At 50.3% G+C, this 18,872-nt stretch overlaps 1 protein-coding gene across 1 annotated transcript; it reads right to left on the reverse strand.

Moving 5' to 3' along the window:
- Positions 1-3,905: 3,905 nt before the first annotated feature.
- Positions 3,906-7,195, reverse strand: LOC309410373 (urotensin-2 receptor-like; the record flags this gene model as incomplete). Its single annotated transcript, XM_082006755.1, is given in 4 exon segments — positions 3,906-4,162; positions 4,165-4,403; positions 4,405-4,689; positions 7,062-7,195. Coding segments are annotated over 4 exon segments (915 nt in total).
- Between the last annotated feature and the right edge of the window lie 11,677 nt (positions 7,196-18,872).

The raw sequence follows: 18,872 nt of genomic DNA on the forward strand, positions 1-18,872 counted from the left end.
TGCTGCTTCTCTTTCTCATCTTGCTAACTGAAAACAAGATCTGACCTAAATTTATGACCCTCTTCTGTGTGCTCTCACAACTACCGGATGGATGGATGGATGGATGGATGGATGGATGGATGGATGGATGACGCAAACAGCTCCCACCTCTCCTGCGGCCCCTCTCCATTGCTGTGGTGCTCCGGGGAGTAAGAGCCCCTGACGTGGGACCACAGAATCGCTGAGGGTGGAAAGGACCTTCAAGACCATCAAGTCCAACCATCAACCCAACACCCCCATGCCCACTAAACCATGTCCTGAAGCGCCACATCCACACGTATTTTGAACACTTCCAGAGATGGCGACTCCACCACCTCCCTGGGCAGCCTGTGCCAATGCCTGACCACCCTCTCGGTAAGAAATGTTTCCTAATATCCAATCTAAACCTCCCCTGGCACAACTTGAGGCCGTTTCCTCTTGTCCTATCACTAGTTACTTGGGAGAAGAGACCAGCACCCACCTCACCACAACCCCCTTTCAGGTAGTTGTAGAGAGCGATGAGGGCTCCCCTCAGCCTCCTCTTCTCCAGCCTGAACACCCCCAGTTCCCTCAGCCGCTCCTCATCAGACTCGTGCTCCAGCCCCCTCCCCAGCTCCGTTGCCCTTCTCTGGACACGCTCCAGCACCTCAACGTCCTTCTTGTCGTGAGGGGCCCAAAACTGAACACAGGATTCGAGCTGTGGCCTCACCAGTGCCGAGTCCAGGGGCACAATCCCTGCCCGGCTCCTGCTGGCCACACTAGTGCTGATACAGGCCAGGACGCTGTTGGCCTTGGCCACCTGGGCACACTGCCGGCTCATGTTCAGCCGGCTGTCAACCAGCACCCCCAGGTCCCTTTCCGCCGGGCTGCTCTCCAGCCACTCCTCCCCAAGCCTGTAGCGTTGCATGGGGTTGTTGTGGCCAAAGTGCAGGACCCTGCACTTGGCCTTATTAAACCTCATACAGTTGGCCTCTGCCCATCGACCCAGCCTGTCCAGATCCCTCCGCAGAGCCCTCCTACCCTCCAGCAGATCAACACTCCCACCCAACTTGGTGTCATCTGCAAACTTACTGAGGGAGCACTCGATCCCCTCATCCAGGTCATCCATGAATATATTGAACCAGACCAGCCCCAGAACCAAGCCCTGGGGAACACCGCTTGTGACCGGCCGCCAGCCGGATTTAACGCCGTTCACCACAACTCTCTGGGCTCGGCCATCCAGCCAGTTCCTCACCCAGCGAAGAGTGAACCCGTCCAAGCCACGAGCCCCCAGTTTCTGCAGGAGAATGCTGTGGGAGACGCTGTCAAAGGCTTTACTAAAGTCCAGGTAGACAATGTCCACAGCCTTTCCCCCATCCACTGGGTGGGTCACAGGACTAGACCAGGATGCTGCTGTGTTGCACGGACATGGAATAAAAGCAAATCCGCCTGGAGAGCTCGTGGCTGGACGTAAGATGACAGAAGGAGGCTGGGCACCAGCGGGTTGAGAAGGACCCATATTTTCTTGCACCGCGACCTGGCTGCGACGGGGCGTGTTTCGGGGGCAGGTGACGGCGGCTCTGCAGACGGCCGCGGGAGGCTGGTGCCGAATTTGCTGATCTGTCCCAGATCCAGAAGCAGCTGGCACCCGAAGCGGAGGTCGGGCTGCGGCTGGAAACCACATGGCTGAGGCAGAGCGGTGCCAGTGCAGGGAGAGGGGAGAGCAACGTTCCTGGAGGGACAGGGAGACCCTGGCACCGGTCGTGGCATTTGGCCGGGTTTTAGGAGATCTGCGAGAGAAACCTGGACGTGGTGATGTGGCGGAAAAGGTAAGCGAGCAGCGCGAGTCTCGCTGGTCCAGCCTGGTCGCTTCTACAGAGGTAACCCTGGTCAGAGAGCTACCGTACCTTGAGTCTTCCTGGGCTGGTGTAAAGCACTTGGTCTGGGAGATTTTGAAATTAAATTTTAATTGGAAACCGATTAAATGAGCCTGGCTGCCTCCCGCGACACGGTCTTGGACACGGCCAGGCAATACCTGCCATTAAAGTCCCACGGGGGTCGGGTCCGGGAGCGTGTCTGGCCCCCCCGACCCCAAGGGGATGTTGAAACAAGGATCTAAAACAATTATAAGGTTTCAGCATGTGTCACTAATCAACTGTAAGTTTTGCAAATTTCTTAATATATGGAAGGTTATTGATTACATGATTAGTTTGACTTTAGTATAGAATTCTTTAGCCTAATAACTGTGTGATTATGTTTAATGGCCTCTTGTAGTCCTTAGGCTGTATTTCCTCAATGCTAACGCTGTAACCAGGCGTAAACGCTTAATCGTAAGGAAAGCAGGCCTCGTGAAAATTAAAACCAAGAAGAGTTAAGAGCAAGGACTGAGAGATTAAAGGGAACAGAGAAGATATCTTCACCTTGAGCGCAGGGACAGACTGGCAGGAATGCTCCAACGAGGATGGTAAGAAGGAACCGCTTGGCTGGACAACAGAAGGGGCAAACATCCGAGGAGAAGAAATTATCCTCAGGAGACCCGTGACCATAAAAAGGAAAACAGAGCTGGGGGGCTGCCTCCCCAAACGACCCCCGATGACCACCCGAGACCCCGCGCACGCGTAGTGTAGTTTTGCGACGCCAGCATTATGTAAATGTAATAGATAAGCAAGGAGGCGGTGATTTCTTGGAAGATGTGTGAATATTCGTGTCTTTCAGGTATATAAAGGATGAACTTTAGTTTCAGCGCACGCATGTTAGGAGGAGCGATCCCCCATGCGTCCGGCGCTGTAATAAACGTACCTGCTTTATAACTTTTGAGTTGTGAAGTTTGTTTCCGCACGTCAAGGTGGTCGGTGGGCAGCTGGTTTTTGGGGCAGCCAAAAAAACCACGTGAGGCCGATGCTTTGTATCTCGGCACGGACCTGGAAGGGGCGGCGACGGTGACGCGTCTGCACGACGCGCATCGGGGCCGGATGCTTCAGTGAGGAGATTTACTGGCTCTGGCTCTGCAGGGGGGTACTGAGCGAATGCCCTTTATCCGAAGGGACCGATCCCCGCGCTCTGACGCGGGGCGCGTCTGCTGTCACCGGCTGCCTGTACTGCCCTACGGCACAGCCTCACGTCTGGGCTTTGGGAGGGCCGGGGCTGACCCCCCGCAGCATCGGCTCCTGCAGCCGTGGGGGGGCTGAGCCCACCTCCTGCGCGAGCCCCTGCGCCGTCCCGGCACTGCCCCACGCGGGGTCCGCGCCTGCGACAGCCACTGGCCGAGAGGGAAATGCAACGTCCTGGGTGGCTCCGCGTCACCCACGTCACCCCCACGAGCATCGACGGCCGCGGGACGGGGGACGACGACGACAGGGTGGGGTCCCCCAGCACCCGCGTGCATTGCTCAGGGAGGGGAACCCCCGTGCTGGGGCTCCTTACGCCTTTGCTTTTTGGTGGCAATCCAAGGGGAGCTCTCCCGGCTTCCCAGGCACTGCAATTCCATCCCCTTGTGCAGGGTGACGGAGATGTTGGTGGCTCGTGGGAGGACGGTCCATGGGGAGCCCTTGGCAAATGGCTCATCTCAAAGGGTTTGGCTGAAACGGTCTGGAAAAGCAGTTTCCAAAGGTCTTGCAAGTGGGAGCCTGGAGCCCCGACTCCCTCCGGGAAATTGTTTCTCAAACTTACCTGGCAATAAGCTGGTTTTCGGTAGCGCTCCTAGATAAAAACGTAACTGCGAGAAAGGCTCAGGGCGAGTTCAGCGATCAGAGCCGCCCCGCCGCAGGGGAGCCGACTCTTATCCGTTGATTTATTACCGTACTTGATATCTCTTACCGGCCTCACGCAGGCGGCAACAGCGCCGCATCCCCCGGCAGAGGGGCTTAACCCCATGGCACACTGGCACGCGAATGTGGGTGAGCCAAACCTCACCAGGGCGGTGAAAAACGCAGCGTCTGTGGCTCCGCTTCATCTCCCGTGGCTTTCAGATCTCTCCCTCTGCATGTCCCAAAGAGGAAGATGATGGAGACGGCGGTGGTGCCACCCCGGTCCCCCCGCTCGTACCAACAGACGATGAAGAGCTGCCCCAGGCAGAAGGGTGGGCAGCAGGCCCAGGAAGCGAGCAGGATGCTGAAGATCACGTACAGGACCTTCTGCTTGGGACATCGCGTGTTTCCTCGGTGCTGAGAAGAGCCCGCTGGGACCGCCAGTAGGTCCTGGCCAGCTTGGTGTCCAGGCAGCAGATGACGATACCCAGTGAGAGGATGCGGGTCTTGAAGAGGATGGTGAGATACACCTGGTAGGTCCCCATCTGCCACGTGAGGTGGCACATACGCTTCATCACCCCATCGCAGTGGCTGCCGCGCAGGTCAATGAGGGTCATGGTGGGGAGGGCGAGGAGGAAGGTCACCAGCCACGCCAGGCAGTGACCTGCGCAGGGTGTCCAGAGGCCTGACGACAGCCAGGTAGTGCTCGGTGCTCATGATGGTGAGGATGTCAAGGCTGAACGGGATCCTGCAGCCCAGGAAGTACCAGTCCCGCACGAGGTACGTAAAGACCACGAAGAGGATGGTGGATAAATACAGGAGACTGGCCAGGGCCACAGTCACAATGTACACATGCATGGAGCCAGCGCACCTCGTGGAGATGGTGGTGACCACCAGCACGTTGATGTTTCCCACCAGCCCTTCCCGCTGCCCCCGGGCACCTGCCCTGCTCCTTCCATAACGTGCGTTGCTGCAGATGGGTCATTTTCTATGTGATTTGGTTTTAATTACTATTCTTTTTTATTTTTCCCCGCCTCCTGGGTCTCTCCAGGTCTGCAGTGCCAGCTTGAGGTTTCATGGGAGCGGGATGCGGCCCAGCCCTCACCCTCCCCGGGGGGCTCAGCTCTCCGTAACCAGGTATCAAAGGAGAAATTAATGTCATCAAAAATTCACAGTGACATCTTGTCGCCAAAGCGCTCCGTCCCACGCCGGGTCGGGGGGGACAAGGGTTAACGCATTTTGAGGGCGTTTTTGGGATGGGAGCTGGCCCCCATCGATCCGGTGCTGGGAAGGAGGCAGCTCGGGGGTCCCCGGGAGGCGAGAAGAGTCCACGGACCAACTTGGGTCCTTGCGAGCAACGTATGGGGAACAGAAGGCTCCCGGCGTCACCCATGCTTTGGGCTGACTTAGCAACGCCCCCCGGCAGAGCACCCCCGACCCTAGGAAACACCTGCGGCTCCTCGCCCCGCCCCTTCCCCTCAGGCCCCGCCCTCTTCTCCCCGAAACACTGACCGCCCGGAAGGGGGCGGGGCGGGGCCGCCTGGAGGACCGCCCTCCCCCGCCTCTATGGTAGGTTGGCCGAGACGGGACCGCTCGGACCGCCCGTCTCTCCCTCGCCGCTCGCCGCTCCCCGCCGCTCCTCTCTATGGTGCGGGGCGGTGCGGTCACGTGGCGCGGGCAGGCCGGAAGGCGCCGGGCAGCGGCGGCTAAATGAAGCGGGGCCGGAGGGGCGGCGCGGGGGTGGATGGGTTTGGTGAGTGCCGGTCGTGGGCTTCCTTCTTCCCGCTCTCTCGCTGCGGGCTTCGTGCGGTCTTGTGTCCCGGGCGGGCCGGGGGAGAGCGGCGGCAGCCGGGCGGCGGGGTCGGGCCTCGCTCCGGGCGGCGGGGCTCGCGCCGGGGCTCTCCGGCTGATCCCCTGGGCCTTGCCCGCCCCCTCGGCGGGCGGCCCGCTCGCTGCTCGCGGCTGGGGCCCTGCCTCTTGTGTTCCCCCCCCGCCTCAGGGCCGAGTCCTTCCTTCGCCCCCTCAGGGCCGGAGTCCGCCCCGCTCCCTTCTCCCCCGGGGGCTGGGGCTGGCCCCGGCGAGGCCCTCGCGTCTCTCTCGGCCTTGGGGTGCTGCTGGAGCCTTGTGTGCCCCATATAGGGAGGGGGTGGGGGGTGCCCGGGTGCGGTTTCCCGGCGCTGCTCTCCCTGGGCTCTCTTTCCCTGCTTGTTTCAGGTCCCCTGGGCTGTGTGGTTGTGCTCGGGAAGAGAAATAGCGTTGGCTCCGGAGCCGGTGGGGAAAGGCAGACGGAAACTTGTTCTTCGCTTCTGACCCCTGTCTTGTTGTGGAAACACTTGGTGCCGTTGGGACATCTTGACATTTCAGGCATCTGCTGCAGAAAAGAAACCCAAAACACAGCTGTCCCCAGAGTTGAGGGATATGTGTAAGAGATCCTCCTCCTCTTCCCTCCTCTATTGATGCGAGTGCTAGCTCAGCTTGGTGGGAGAGCGTGAGCGCTGGAAGCACTAACATGCTCAGCGTTTGTATAATGGAGGTGTCTGATGGGTGTTTCTGCCTCTGGAGGAGCACTTGTTTCCCCCAGACGGCTGGAGGAAGGTTGGGGTCTCGCCAAGGAATTCTGAGGCTGAAGAATTGTAGTCGACTCCAGCACGTGCGCAAAGTGAGGAGCGTGGGCTCGCCCAGGCAGTGTTCCCGCACGCCGGTTTGGGATGGGAGAAATGTAGGTGGGCTTAAAAAAATCACTGTTGTCCCACGGATCCGCTGGTGTTTGCAGCTGTGCTCGGTGGAACCCCTGCGTGGCCATTGGATGGATAACGGCCGCTTGCGCCTGCAAGTCTGGCCTGGGAGGTGTTTTTTTCCATCTCACTTTATGAGCTGAAGTGTTGTCTTCTAATGTCTTCTAATACCTTATTTTAGAGTCTTATGGGAAAATGCTTATAGCAGAGACATAGCTTTCGTATCAATAAATTTAGTTGTCGATGTTTCTTTTCAACTTCCTTACCACTTGTCAAGCGAGGTTTGGTTTCTTACACGAAGCATTACAGTTCGATTGCTGGTTTGAGACCTCTGATGCTTTAGAAAAGAAAAGCTAGTGTTGCTGCTGTGCACTTTCATTGCCATTATTGAGGCATAATGCTGAGGGACTGTAGCTCGGTTGTCTGTGTGCTTTCACAGCATCCCTTGTGTGTAAGGGCAGTTTACTGACTGCCCTGCAGAACAGCAGACTCTTCTTGCTTTATTTTGGGTAGCAATCCTAAAAGCAATAGCTAATTGTCTTGGTGGCTGAAAGGCACAGGCAGCCTTAGTGCTAAGACCTACGAGCACATCCCCGTTTCTCTATTCTGTTCTGTGGTGGCTGGTTCCTCTTTCTTACAGTTTCTGCTAGCTGGATTGATGTACTTTGGAGCTCTTGCAAGTTTCCGGCAGTAGCAAATGGAGGAGAAGACGGGCATCCCTGGTCAGGTGAAAAGAGTAGATTTTGCGTGCTCAATTACAAAGTGGCCTCCTCCCGCTTCTAGAGAGGATGGCATAAGATCTTTTTATCCTCCAGCAACCTGTTTGGAAGGCGAGGGGGGATGTTTGAGACCCATCACTCTGTCGACCCAAACCCTGAGCAGGTTCTGGTATGTCCCTGTACAGGTGCCATGCCGTAGGAGCGTGCAGCACAAACCATGTGGTGGAACTCATTTTCTTTAGGACTAATAGAGTTGCAGGGGCAGCTTTTAATTACAGAACTGTGGGATTTACAGCTTTAATCTGAGCTTTTCGTTTCTAGGATGAATGCCGTGCAAAAATTCCACTGCCTTAGATCAGGCCTTTCAATATTGTAAACATCTTAATAGATTTCATGTGCTGGGTGTCTGCATGGTGTGACTAGATGTTAATAAACAATCATCTTGACAGGAGTTTGTGCCTGGAATACCAAGACTTGGGAAAGGACTCAGACCCACTTCCTGAAGAAGATCTGTAGAGACGTTCAGCCCACTTGGTAGGGCTGCATTTTGGTAACAGGCCTTCTTCCATCTCTTTTTCTTTCCTTCCTAGGACGTTTTCCTGTTGGTCTGGCTTCAGGCATCCTTCCTGGGCAGCTGTGTAAGTCAGGGCACGAGTAACAGTTCCTGGAAGAGGGGTTGGGGCAGCCTTTACTGATAAGGTACATTCTGGTTTCCAGCAGGGTGCTGGCAGCCAGTTCCTGGGCTTGTGTTTCAGAAGCTGCCTCGAAGTCCAAATTCTTGGGTAGGCCAATGCTTTGTCTGCCCGAGAATGCAGTGGGCGTTACTGCTGCTGGCGAGCTACGATCGCTGGCAGCGTGGCTTGTGCTTTGAAATTGGACACAAATTGCTAAAAAGTCCTGTGGCAAAAATAGGTGGAGCGAGCATGCAACTCCGGTGACTTCGGCGCAGCTGGAGAGAGGCAGGAAGCGTATTTCAGGGGCCAGGAGCTGATTAGCAAGCCGGAGTAGCACATGTGTGAGAGATAGGGAGCCCTTTGGGTGTGTTTTAGTGCCTGCTGTAAGAAGCTCCCATTCATTAATTTGGAATGGGTGTCTTATTTTTATTTATTTCTTTTTAAAGTCATTGTGAGTGGTTTACTGTGTCATAGCGCCAGCAGCTCAGCGCGGCGATGGGCGTCGGGGCTTGCCGCCGGCTGCATTCTTTTCGGGACAGTCAGAACTGCGCCGTTAATTCCTCCCGTCAGAAGCTAGGGGGTTTTTTTTTGCATGTAGATTTGATCTGGAGATATTTTAAGTCTCCATTTAAATTATTGAATTCAGACATCTTCTTAATTACTTAAAGAGGAGGCACTAATAGTCTTCGAAGTCTGTGTGTGCTGAAATAACAGCGTTGTGTGTTGCATGCCTTGGTCGATGGGTGGGCTTTTCAAGCTGCTACATGTAACTTCAGTTATTCTCCTCAGGATCTATCCCTGATGGGGTAGGTCCCTTTTCTCAATACAGTGAGCAGTAGAAGGTGCAAAACATGCAGCTGACTTGAGACACTAGCTATCTTCCAGTAGCAGCTCAGGAGATAAGGTTATCTATGTCCTGACGTGGTAGTTTCTGTGTTTTTTGGAACAGAGCTAAATAACGTGCTGATCAGTACTGGTCTGATGAGGATTAGTTTTATTTTAAGCGGGTTACTGGGACAGGGAAATCTGGGAAATTGGGGAGGGGTAGGCAGGGAGAACAGGAAAAAAGAAAAAGGCCGCTTAGTGGTGGCTTGAATAAGTTATCCTTGCCAAAGCACTGAGATGTGAGATAATGAGGAATGTTTTACTGAGCTGGGAAAATCTCATTCTCAGCAGCCTTCACGTTGCTTTTATAGAATTTCAGGTTTATTTTGGAATATCTCAGGAGTGATGTTTTTCCTCTGGGTCAGTGCTTAAGAGCTTGCCGTGGTTTTAAATTTGTAACGATCCTTGAGAAAGCTTTAATTGCTGAGGACTAGAAATCATATTCCTGCTGAATGATACCTTTCTCTCACAGCACTGCTGTGGTTCCTTCACCGTGTACGTGAGGGGAACTGTCAGTGTCTGATTAAGTGGAAAAAGCCCTGCACTTTGGGGAAAGATTTCAACACGGGGCAGCTGCTGCCCTGAGTCATGATGCCATCTCGTAGTGTTTCTGACCTGGGTTGGAGGAAACCTAAATTAAGCGTTGCTTCCTTGCTGGCTTTGGGGGGGCCCAGCTCCTTTGCTGGTGCCAATGGTGCCTGTCTGTTCACAGGGTGACTTTTGGAGGCTGTTGTCATCCCTCGTAACGAGAAGCAAAGTTGATGAGCTGAAATAAATCCGGGAGTGCATGTAGGTGTCAGGGTGATGCGAAATGTTTTCAGTTGGCTTCTGAGGACAAGTGCTGTATTGCTCACACTTGGTTTGCTTACCTCTGTAAGGAGGCCAGGCTACTGTTTGCATTATTTAGATAAACGTTTGGACAAGATCTGTAGAGGGATTATGTGTATTACTCTGTAGTATAAGGTGATCAGGATTTGTACTAGCTAGAATCTTTGTTTGGAGGATACAAGGATGGAAAATGGCCTCACATAATGTACTTTGTCTAAAGCACTTCTCACACAGGGCTCCTGTGCTGCTTTGTCAACACTGACATGCTCTTAGCAAGCTCTGGGCACCATTACTGCCGTTTCTTGATTGAAGAAGGGAAGACAGCGGTTGGCTCTTTGCAGCCTTTGCAAAACCGGACTTAGGAACAGATCGACACTTCTACTTCCAAATACCATCCTGAAGACGTGATGCATTTTTATATTTGATGGAGGGGAAAACCTCTCTTGCAGATCATTTTTACTTGAAGGTACCTGAAGGCTGGTAGCAGAAGGGCCACTTACCCCCATACCCGTGGCAAGTACAAAATGTCGTTGGCTAAACAGTGGGATAGCAGAGTGGAGCAGGCAGCGATGTTGACAGCTGCCCGCAGCGGAGCGGCGATGCTGCCTAGAAGACTTTCCTCCTCTCCCTGCTCTTGCTGTAGTGTGCTGTAATGCGATTTGAGGAAGATGACGGCAGCGGCATAACGGGGAGGCAGGAAAAGAAGCTTTTTCTCCCTTGCAGGAAACCAGCAGCATAGGGTGTTTCGTACCTCCCCTGCCGCTAGGATTTCCAGCTACAGATGAACAAGACTGGCGAGACCCATTAGCAGTAGCTTGGCTAGAATAAATAGTTCATGTCCTCTCTCTCTATATTGTTAAACCGGAATCCTATTGTAGTGGAGCAGGCTTCATTGTGTACAAACTGGGAGGTGCCCTTGGATCAGCCACGACTAGCACAGACCAGCCTGCAACGGCTGGAACGCACCTCTGACTTGAACGCAGGGTCTGAAGAGTGCTCCTCAGCTTAACGTTTTTGTGTTGTGGCTGTTTTTACTGACCCTCTGTCCTAGATGGTTAAATAATCTGTTTGATGTTGTACTGTTGCAACACCCAGGAAAAGAACTTCTATTTTGTTATGTGAGGGCTTGGAGAGTGTTGGACACTTGACTGCGATGACTAAGGGGTAGGCATGCAAATTTGCAGCCTAAGAACAAGTCGTGTCCTTAGCAAATGATCTGACTGCAGCCTGTGTAACCTCTTAGCTGTGACCCGTAGTCGTTCTCGTATATTAATGTATATTATTTATTTTCCGTGGTGTAAAATTGTTAGGTACCTTGCAATCTCCTAAATCTGCATGACTGTGGACCTGGAGAATTAATGTGCAGTGCTTCTTTCCCTGCTTTTTAGCTGGCCAACTGATTCATTTGTGAACTGTAAGAGGCTCAGAAAAGAACAATGCTGTATGTGGAGCATCTCTAAATCTGGCCATGATCAGATTTCCTTGTTTTCAGTTCTGATGTAGTGGTATGCTCACCTCAAATACAACATCTTTGCTTTTCTGCTATTTTAACATATTCTGCTTAAACCCTGCGATGGCCACTGCCACGTGGCGTGGATGAAGTCAGAGTGGACAACTACCGTGAGCCTGGAAGGCTGCCCTCGGTTTCTGCTGCGGCGAGCCTGCTCGCTGGGCTGGAATTGGTTGGCCACAAGGCTAACGCGTGGCTGCAAACAAAACTAAACCTGGTTTTACAAAAGCAGTTGCTGGCTGGCTTGAAAAATCTTGTAACAACTGGCCATTTGCAGTGCTTGAGCAGTAAGGACATAGTTGCCGTTCTTCAGATGGGTTGGTGGGAATCCTTCTCATGCAGCAGTTGTTGCGTGCAATAAGCAGCTTTTCTTATTCTTTCCAGCAGGAATCTGTGCAGAGTGTGGACTTGCTGCTCAGGTATTGCATGTGCCTTACAAAGGTTTCTGTCGGTATTTTACTCTCGGTACTTAAGGCAGTTTAAGACTCGTTTCACTGCGGAGTGAACTTGGCCTATTGGCTCAGTATGGCTTTAAACTGTTGTACTTATTTAAGCCCTTCAATTGAATATGTAAACGCATCTTTCAAAAGCAGTGCCTGATCTTGGACTAGTAGCATGTATAGTTTGAGTGCTAGTTAAGTATCTCAGCTGTGGTTGCACAGTGTCAACTGTTAGGCTGCAGTTTAAGATCTTCCCCTTCTTGCAGTTTATTTTAGCATCTTATTTCTGTTCTCCCAGTCAAGCTGTGGTGGATGTATGAGGAGAGAAGGTATCTGATCTGAATCCTACAAAAAAGTTTTCTAGGGTGTTTCTTTCCAAAGCTGTAACGAATGCTGGTGTGGAACTCAGCGTGTGAGGAGGTAACAAGCTGTGATGTGGGAATGTGACCATCTTAAGTGGGTATTGCAGCAAAATCCTTCTTAAACATGAAGCCACAGCTTCTGGCCACCACTGGCCACTGACCCTTGAAATCATGGCAAGTGCAGATGCTTAATGTGGCTCAAAAAATGGGTACAGCTGTCATAAAAGGAATGTGTGACCTGTGAATTCATTATTTTTGGAAGTCCCTAATTCTGGGATGTTTGACACCTAGAATGGTTGGTGGCAAACTTTTGAGTCGCTACTTCTAAGAGTACTGTGCAGATCAACACAGAAACCTTCCTTTTTGCTAAGGTGGGCTACTGTAATAAGTTGGGGGTTTTTTTCTTTCTGTGCCACCTCAAGGTCAAGTCTTAGCTTTTATACTGTCAGCAGCGTTGTGCAATGAGGTGACGTGTGCTTTGCAGACCACAGCCATCCTTGAAAGCGAAGTTTCTTTCTTGTGATAGGTTCAGGTCACACTTAAAATAAAATTAAAAAATAGCCCCTTCCTTTCCACCTTTGCTCCTGGTGGTACATTATGCTTTTTTTCTGGAACACAGCTTCCCAACTGCAGCTTAGATGTTTGTTTCCAGAGTTAGTCTGCTGGGCAGCAGCTTGACATCTAGGATGCCATTGCAACCTATCAATCCTTCATGACTTTAAAGCCCTCTGGCCATTACCGCGACTAAAAGTGACCCTTCGTGCTTTCCAGCCCTCTGACTTTGCTGCTGCTTTTAATACCATCTTGCTGGTATTGTGCAGCCTGCCTCTCTTGTTCTTGCTCCCGGTGCCTCCGCAAACAGAGCTACGAGTGGAGCAGGCTGCAAGTTGCTCGTCTGTGTGAATGTCAGTGCCGTAGCCTGTGGGTTACCCTAACCAGCAACCTTAAACTCCTTTATTTCTGTTTTCCTCTCCAGTGAAAAGCAGTACTAAGATGGTAACCTGAAGGCTCCTGAAGACATGCATCCAACTTGTTAAATAACTACTTAAAAGGTTGCACTTGGTTTTCTTTGTTCTGTTACACCTTTTGAAGGTGACATTCAGGATCCCTTAAAACAGGAAAGAAAAAAAAAAGGAAAGAAAACTACTAAGGATTTGGAGAGGGAATGCTGTGTCCTTTCTCCTTGTGAAGTACAAGCAACGGGGGAGCACTCTCATGTATATCCTGGGGCACGTAGGACGTTTCTCTTGTTCTTTTCTGTGTGGCCGTGGGGTTGATGGGGAGGAGGAGGCAGTTGCAGTTACTGTTATGTAGAGCCGTGACAGGTATGTGCAGCACCTGGTAGTCAACGGCTCTTTCAGACACCAGTGGGTTTAATAACAGTGCTGCTAAGAGAAAACAGCCTCTGGCCCCTTTTCTTGGGATACATGTGAGTTCAGGACAAGAAAACTGGAAGTAAAACTTGCTCTGGAAGCAGCAAAGCTGCAAATCACATGGCTTCAAGTGCTCTTCCGTTCGTCTCCACCCTTATACCACAAAATCAGAACAAAACCATTCTTTAAAATGATGGTTTGGGAGATAGGCTGTGAGCCCGAAGGGGTTGGTTTTGTGTGTATGTGCTGCCGTAGTGCAGTGCTGAGCTGCTAGCGTCTAAATTGTTGCTTGAACGTGAAATGCCGAGCTGGCCCCTGTGTTTGTGATGTGGGAGGGAGGTTTTGGTGATTACATCGTGTGATCTTGCACATGCCAGAAGTCTGAGGCAGGCAGGGTACTACCCTTCACAGGAGCTATCTGGAGAGATGCCTCTTGCTCCCTCAAAGCCTCGAATTTTCGCTTTGCTCTCAAAATGAGCTACTCAAGGCAGTGGCATTAACTCTCCTTTCTAACCAGCCTTTATAAATTATTTTTTTTTTAGGACTCAATTTGATAGGGGAGGCAAATGACTGATGCAAAGCTCCCCACCTCTTTTGCAGATCTTGCATACATCAAAATTAGCAGTCTCATGCTGGTTGGAGAGATGTGATGATATGCAGCCCAATTATTTAGCAGAAGGACTTAACAGGGGTCGTGGGAAGGCACCAAAATGTCCGGCAGTTGACCTTGATGCCAGTCACCAGGGAATAGCTTGAAGGCATCAGAAACTCTTAGTTGAGTTGAATTAGTAGTTGCCCATTTTTGGAAAACAAGTACATCTGTTTCAAAACATTCTTACATTTTAGAGAAGAGCTCACAGAGCAGAGACTGGTTTTGCTAGAAAAACTAGGATTATTGTAGGCGGCCAGCTGTTAGGCAAATAATTTAAAACTGGACAGATTTCTCTTGTACAATAAAAATTTCTCTTGTGCAATAAAAATGGAGATTGGATATTAAAAAAATTATGATTGATACGGTCACCTTAATGGAATGATGAACAGCAAGTGAGGTTGACTAGAAGTCTTGTGATGTACAGACAATCAAGATGTTTCCCGTAAGTCCTAAGTTGACTTGCAAAATTGGGAAAGTATAGTTAGGGCTTTAAATGCAAGTAATCCCTAAAAATCTGGTCTCTTAATTGCTCCTGACTAAGCAATTTTCATTAGACTGGAGCAGCGGCATGTAGATACAGCTCGTACCCTGTTAATCCACAGCTTCTCTTTTCAAAATACCTTCTGATGTGATCTTGGTAGCGCTGTTGACTGAGTATTGACTGTAAAAATGCACAGCAGAGCTCTGCATGAAGCTACAATACAACACGTGGCAAACACATGGTAAAGCTGGACGGCCCCATGTTAGTGAGCTCATAGTTTGGTTTTCGTCGACAGAGTGAGAACTAAGCACTCTGCCATCATCAAGAGAGCTCGCACCAACGTATGCCTTGGTGACAAGGGCCATTGCTCGTGTCGCTGTGTGTTTCACACTGTGGCTTTTCTTCTTGGGTAAGAGAGGGTGAAGAATAGGGAACTTCTGTGAGGTGACTAGAAGTTGTGATTGCTGCCAGAGAAACTTAAAGACTCCCTGTCCCTCTTGTCCATCTTAATAATGTTCTAGCCTGGAGCGCTGCTTCTGAAGCCAGTTACGATGCTGGTGTGGCTGCTCTTCTGAGATGTTTTCTGAACAATGTGTGTGTTGGCCATCTTGTATGGGGAGGTGAACATTCAGTTTTGATTTACTTGCCACGAAATGCTTTCAGTGTTATATTGTCTTATGTTTTGGTGTGATGAAATCAAGTCTCTGGCTTTCTGCGGTACAGCTGTGTTACCTGGCTCTTGTTGGAGACAAAATTGTTCACTTCAGCTTCCTTGATTTTTCTCAGATCTCAGGAATCCTGTAGTTTTCTTAGAGGATGTATATGTCTATCTAAAATCATTTGGTACACGCTGCTAATGTCTTGTGGAACACCTAGGGAGTGTTTTATAAGCCATTTCTGTTATTAAAGGATCTTCTGGTATGTTGTTCCTCTTCAGCACACACTACAGGTCCAGAAATTGGTGGCAGAGCTACATGGATGCAGCTGTGCCAAGTCTACCCCTGTTCCGCGCTCCGAAAAGGAGCTGTTGTGTGGTATCCGTAACGGCATGTGCTGTTTTCTTAGCAGCACACCAAGCCGCTGCTGGAAACCAGGTGGTCTTGCCTGCGAGCCATTGCCCACACGCTCCTGTCTTCAGGACGCTTTTGGGCTGGGGCCAATGGTTTTTGTTTTGGCGTGGTTTCCCACTTTTGCCTGAGCTGTGGGCAGGCCTCTGTGCCAACCTGCTCAGCAGCAGCTGTGCTGCAGATCTGCGCTTTAACCTCTGGCTTTATTCCTTTGCGAGGTGTGATGCAGTGGTGGTAGCTGCCTTGTGCGTAGCAAATAGCATTTGTCTGTGCCCAGCGGTTCTTGTCGGGCTTATCAGGGGATTTCTAATTTTCAGTTGGGATGATGCTGCTTAACATGATCAACCACTGTTAAACTCTCCCTGCTTTTGCTAAGTGACTGTGAGGAGGAGCAGCCACCAGCAAACTGCAAACCCTTTGAAACGTTTCAGTGAAATGCTTGACAGTAAGTGGGGCTGGCTTACTTCCCTTCTGTTGTGCTTTTTTTTTTGTAGGGATGAATTTTTAGCTTTTCATTTTGCTGGTTGTCACAAGCCATGCATTATTTAAGTAGCTTCTCTTTGTTTTAGCAGCTTGAAATGAGCCAGAAATTCACCTTTCTCGCAGGCTACCAGCAGACACGTTTGGTGCCCGCAGGCAGAAAGTAGGAGCTGATGCTCTTCTGTCAACATAGGTGAGCAATAGTGGTGTTGCTGTATGGGGGAGAGGCTAAATCACACAATGATTTGATGTTGCTGACATCTCTTTCAAGTTGCTCTTCCCCCCCGCACCCCCGCTTCAGTTGGGATTTGAATTCCTACTTCCCCTGCAGTGCTTTCTGTCTAGTCCTGTTGCCTTGAGCTAGAGCCAGAAAAGAGTGCTTTGAGGCTAGCCCTGTCTTAGGTCTTTGGGTGTTCAGGATTTCGGGGCGGGGGGCGGAAATACGTTATCCTCTGTCTAGGACGGGGGTCTCCCCTGGACTGTCGCTTTGAATTCTAGCACCGTCTGAAGATGCTCATTGCAGCACAAATGCGAGATGGAGGGAGCAGATTTGAGTTCTGCTCCAATTACTGCAGTCCAGAAATGCCTGCATATACCAGGAGTTTAAATATATGCATAGTACCAATGCTTGCTATTTTTAAGTTAGGCTAAAAATATGTAGCGTGGTGTTTGCAGGGATTTTGAATGGGTTTTGGAAATCCTTGCATGAGCATTCTGTGTGTACCCAAGACCTGCTTCACCTCTTAGCAGCTGATCTGTCAACTCATAGTAGCAGTTGGGACCAGTGTTTTTTGTAGATATTTCTGAATGTATGAGAAGCCTGTTTGGGAAGTACATGCGACTTCAACTGCCAGTCTGCTATCTAGTCAGTTCAGAGAAGAGTTATTCCTAAGTCCCTCATGGTCTCTGATTTTTCCAGTAGCTGTTCAGTTAATGTATTCTTCTCCTCTCAAGTTGCTGTAGGAAAAGCCTTAACAGGGAGGATTTTATCAGCTGTGCAGTGAAACAACTTGGATGCTCAGAGTCATGAATACATGGAGTAATGTGGAAAAACGAGGGGAGATTTGGTGGAACCGCATTTTCACTGTGGTAGTCTTCACCGTGCTGTCAGCAGGTGGCTTTGAGGTCATGACAAGAGTTTTGTGTCACCCTGATACTGTATAGGGATTTGAGTCCCAAGTCCAGTTTGTGTGCTGTAGCGCAGGTGGGAGCCTTTAAGAAAAACAGAGGGAGAAAGCTTACAAAGTGTGTATCTGCCTGCTGCCAGGTCTTTTTCTTTTAAAGTGTTTCTAGTATCCTGTCCTTGACTGTATTGCAAAAAAGCTGATGGTCATGTCAGAGCTTGGTTATACGTAGCCTCATTCTTTACCTATAAATAGCACTGAAATCACTGAGGTAGTGTGGGATAGTTCCTTTCCATCTGTCTTGCCTGCTTTATTTTGTTGTTTATGTAGGGCAGGACCCTAGGGTGGCTTTGAACTTGTTGCTTCACATTCTTGGTGGCCTAGTGCTATAAACACGAATAAACTTCTTATTCATGCCACTAGATGGAACTGGCCCATGCTTATAGATACTTGTTTAACCTTGAGCTCTGTGTTGAGTAGTGACAAAATGAATTGCTAGCTCTTGGTGGAAGCTTGGCTTTTACACTCAAAGCAGTGCTTTATTAAGCTGCCTGGGTTTTTATGCAGTCTGTTTTGAAATAGAAAAGTCGTATATTACCAGTTCTTTCCAGGCGTGGCTTTTTTTTTATTGTTGCCTTGACTGTGTATTACAGTTAATGCTATTTATTATATTCCTGCTTTTAAACCACCATGAGTCTTCCGGCGATGTGTGCACATCTTTCTGTTTGTTATCTCAAATTTCATTTCAGATTATTTCCAGTACCTCTTTCTTGACGCTCATGGTTGAAGCTTGCAAGTTCCTCTCTGCGGGAACCGGACTTGCCCATGGAGAATACGGTCTTACTGATGGTTTGGTGACTTATCCCTTATTCTTGGATATGAACAGCTGTGCTTAACCACCATTGGACAAAGCACCGTTTGAGCTATTTGGGAGAAGATTTGTTGGTGAATGTGCTGAGCATTTGTGGTGTTGACCCACCCACACGTACACACATACCAAACTCTGCTAACACATTGCATGCCCCTGTAGGGGAGAAATATCCAAGCCTCTTAGCTTTGCGCACAACAAATCTGAGCAGACACCTGTCTGGCCTCTGTCCGCACAGCTTGATGCTGCGAGGGCTGATTTGTGGCTTTCACGAATGTCCTTGTTCTTCCCCAGTCTGTCTTGGAGTGATCCTTCACCATTTTTGCCTGCTAAGAGGCTCCTTTGAGCATGAGCCTGTGTGGAGGTCGCTAGCCATGCAGGGGCTGATGGCTGTTGCAAGGAGAGCTGGGAAGCAGAAGTGGTTGGCATGGGTACATGAGCTGAAGAGGCCTGGCTGCGGCTCCTGGCTTTGCTGCTAGCCTGCTTGGTGGCCTTGGCCGCACCAGGCCTTTCCATGCTTCCATCTCTCCATCTTTTAAACTGTATTGATCTTGTTTTCTACAGTACTGAGAGGGCTAAGGGTGGGAAAATGCTATGCAGGACTAGGTGGTAGGTATTTACGAGTACCAGGGAAAATACAACTGTAATAACATGGATGTGACCTTTTAAAAAGGACAGGGTTTTCACCAAGTGTGCTTACAGTGATCCAGCTACTGAGCTGCCGCTCCAGCATCTGTCTGCAATGATGAGAACAGCAGTTTCATGCCATTCTGGCAAATAAAGAAAGATTTATTTTTCCTTGCTTATAAGGTAGAAGCCGAAGGATCTAGTGGAAACACTCTGAAAATCTTGTTTTTGAAGCGTTTTCAAAGCATCAATATGCCCATGATGCTTTTAGAGCTGCTAGCTGGAAATAGGGTGTGCTACTGAG

Source organism: Phaethon aethereus (genome assembly GCF_964289735.1).
Source record: "Phaethon aethereus genome assembly, chromosome: 15".
NCBI classification, from domain to species: Eukaryota; Metazoa; Chordata; class Aves; order Phaethontiformes; family Phaethontidae; genus Phaethon; species Phaethon aethereus.